The following is a 2,546-nucleotide window of genomic DNA, read 5'->3' on the forward strand; positions in this document are numbered from 1 at the left end:
GCTCCAATTTTCCCCATTTTTCCCCCAGTTTACCCCCAATCTTTGGCCATTTTTCCCCAATGCTTCACCATTTCCTCATTTTACCCCAATTTTTCCACAATTTCCTGGGCCCCGCTGCCATTTGTATTTCCTGCCGCCATTTTGAGGGCACCGCCGCCATTTTTTTTTTTTTTTTTTTGCCGTTCCCGCCATTTTGTGGGCGTGGCCACCATTTTGCTGCCATTTCCCGCCATTCTGTGGGCGTGGCCGCCACCTTCAAGGCACCGCCGCCATTTTTTTTTCCCATTCCCGCCTTTCTGTGGGCGTTGCCGCCATTTTGAGGCCACCGCCGCCATTCTTTTTTGCCATTCCCACTATTCTGTGGGCGTGGTCGCCATTTTCTTTTTTGCCGTTCCCGCCACTTTGTGGGTGTGGCCGCCATTTTGAAGGCACCGCCGCCATTTTTTCCCCCCATTCCCGCCATGTTGTGGGCGTGGCCGCCATTTTGTGTGCACCGCCGCCATCTTGAGGGCCTGGAAAAAACACCCTTGCAAGCCGCACAAACCTCTTTATTCCCCTTCTCACACCTCCGTCCCACCTTTTTGCGCCTCTACTCCTCCCTTCTGCCCTTCCACCCCCATTTCAGACCCCGCTTTCTGCCCCTCGCCCTGGGCCACAGCCGCTTCCCCCCCCCCCTCCTCCTCCTTGAGGTAATCCTTATAGATGCGCCTGAGGCGAGCGACAGCGGCTGCAGGCGGCTGCTGCCATTCGTACCACGGGTACCACGCGCTGCCTTCCCTCAGCTGTGGGCCCGGAGGAGTCTTTCCGATGGCCGAATGCAGCGTGAGGTAATCGTCTGACGGCACAGGAACGAAGGGCACCCGCAGCCATAGCAGCCCTGAGGAATGGAGGTGATGAAGGCAAGATGGCGGCCAGCGAGCCACAGTGTGTATCATTAAGGGATGGCTTAACCCCAGTACAAACCATTATAGGACAGCTTAACCCCAGTATGAACCATTAAGGGACAGCTTAACCCCAGTATGAACCATTATAGGACAGCTTAACCCCAGTATGAACCATTAAGGGACAGCTTAACTCCAGTATGAACCATTAAGGGACAGCTTAACCCCAATATGAACCATTAAGGGACAGCTTAACTCCAGTATGAACCATTAAGGGACAGCTTAACCCCAATATGAACCATTATAGGACAGCTTACCCCCTGATTTATACCGTTGAAGTACGAATTACCATCGAGCTCCCTATTAATTACTCATCGTTAGTGTCTCCGTGTTAATTACCCCACGTATAATTGATGAATGTGCCCCCCCTCCTTCCCCCAATTGGGCTCACCGTGGTCCTGTGCCTCAGCGATGGCCTTCAGCAGCAGCTTGTGTTGTTTCATGCAGACACCTGGGGGGGGAAGGGAACGTTTGGTGGCCCTATAGGGAGGTTTGGTGGCCACTGTGGTGTCCTATGGGGTTTGGTGGCCCTACAGGGCAGTTTGGTGGCCACTACGGTGTCCTTGTGGGGTCTGGTGGCCTTACAGGGGGGTTTGGTGACCCTAAAGGTTCTCTGGTGGCCATTATAATGTCCTTAGGGGGTTTGGTGGCCCTACAGGGGAGTTTGGTGGCCCCAAAGGAGCTCTGGTGACCATTATGGTGTCCTTATAGGGTTTGATGGCCACTGTGGTGTCCTATGGGGTTTGGTGGCCCTACAGAGGGGTTTTGGTGGCCACTGTGGTGTCCTTAGGGGGTTTGGTGGCTCTACAGGAGGGGTTTGTGGCCCCAAACCATTTCTGGTGGCCACTGTGGTGTCCTTATGGGGTTTGGTGGCCCTACAGGGGGGTTTGGTGGCCCTAAAGGGGAGTTTTGGTGGCCACTGGGGTGTCCTTATGGGGTTTGGTGGCCCTACAGAGGGGTTTGGTGACCCTGAAGGTTCTCCGGTTGCCATTATAATGTCCTTATGGGGTTTGGTGGCCCTACAACGGGGTTTGATGGCCCCAAAGGAGCTCTGGTGATTATTATGGTGTCCTTATAGAGTTTGATGGCCACTGTGGTGTCCTAAGGGGTTTGGTGGCCCTACAGGGGGGTTTGGTGGCCCTAAAGGATCTCTGGTGCCCATTATGGTGTCCTAAGGGGTTTGGTGGCCCTACAGGGGGTTTTGGTGGCCCTACAGGATCTCTGGTGCCCATTGCGGTGTCCTTATGGGGTTTGGTGGCCCTACAGGGGGTTTTGGGGCCACCCCGCTGTCCCCAGACGCAGCTCTGGCAGCCATCGCAGCCTCTTTCTCTCGTCCCCTCACCTGTGTGCGTGGGATGGAAGATGGAGCCGGAATGGGGGCACACAAACTGCTCCAGCAGCTTCACGTTCTGCCCCGAGGAACGGGAAGACGAGGAGGAAGAAGACAACAAAGATGAGGAGGCCGGATTTCCTCTTTTTTCACCCCGTTTTTGTGCCCCCCGCCTCCCCCCAGCTCTGCTCACCCTGAAGTCCACATGCAGGTTGCGGTCGCGGCAGATGGGGCACGGGTTCCCCACGCGCTTCCCCTTACGCTATGGGGGGGGG

The 2,546-nt window shown here is 55.7% G+C and overlaps 1 protein-coding gene across 1 annotated transcript; it reads right to left on the reverse strand.

Annotated features, from left to right (window-relative positions):
- Nucleotides 1-545: 545 nt before the first annotated feature.
- Nucleotides 546-2,533, reverse strand: MRPS18B (mitochondrial ribosomal protein S18B; the record flags this gene model as incomplete). Its single annotated transcript, XM_042892617.1, has 4 exons — nucleotides 546-877; nucleotides 1,333-1,392; nucleotides 2,284-2,350; nucleotides 2,465-2,533. Coding segments are annotated over 4 exons (513 nt in total), but the record flags the coding sequence as incomplete, so codon positions are not given.
- Nucleotides 2,534-2,546: the final 13 nt, after the last annotated feature.

Source organism: Lagopus leucura, unplaced genomic scaffold (genome assembly GCF_019238085.1).
Source record: "Lagopus leucura isolate 7727_CA_CO unplaced genomic scaffold, USGS_WTPT01 34562-0_obj-0_obj, whole genome shotgun sequence".
NCBI lineage: Eukaryota > Metazoa > Chordata > Aves > Galliformes > Phasianidae > Lagopus > Lagopus leucura.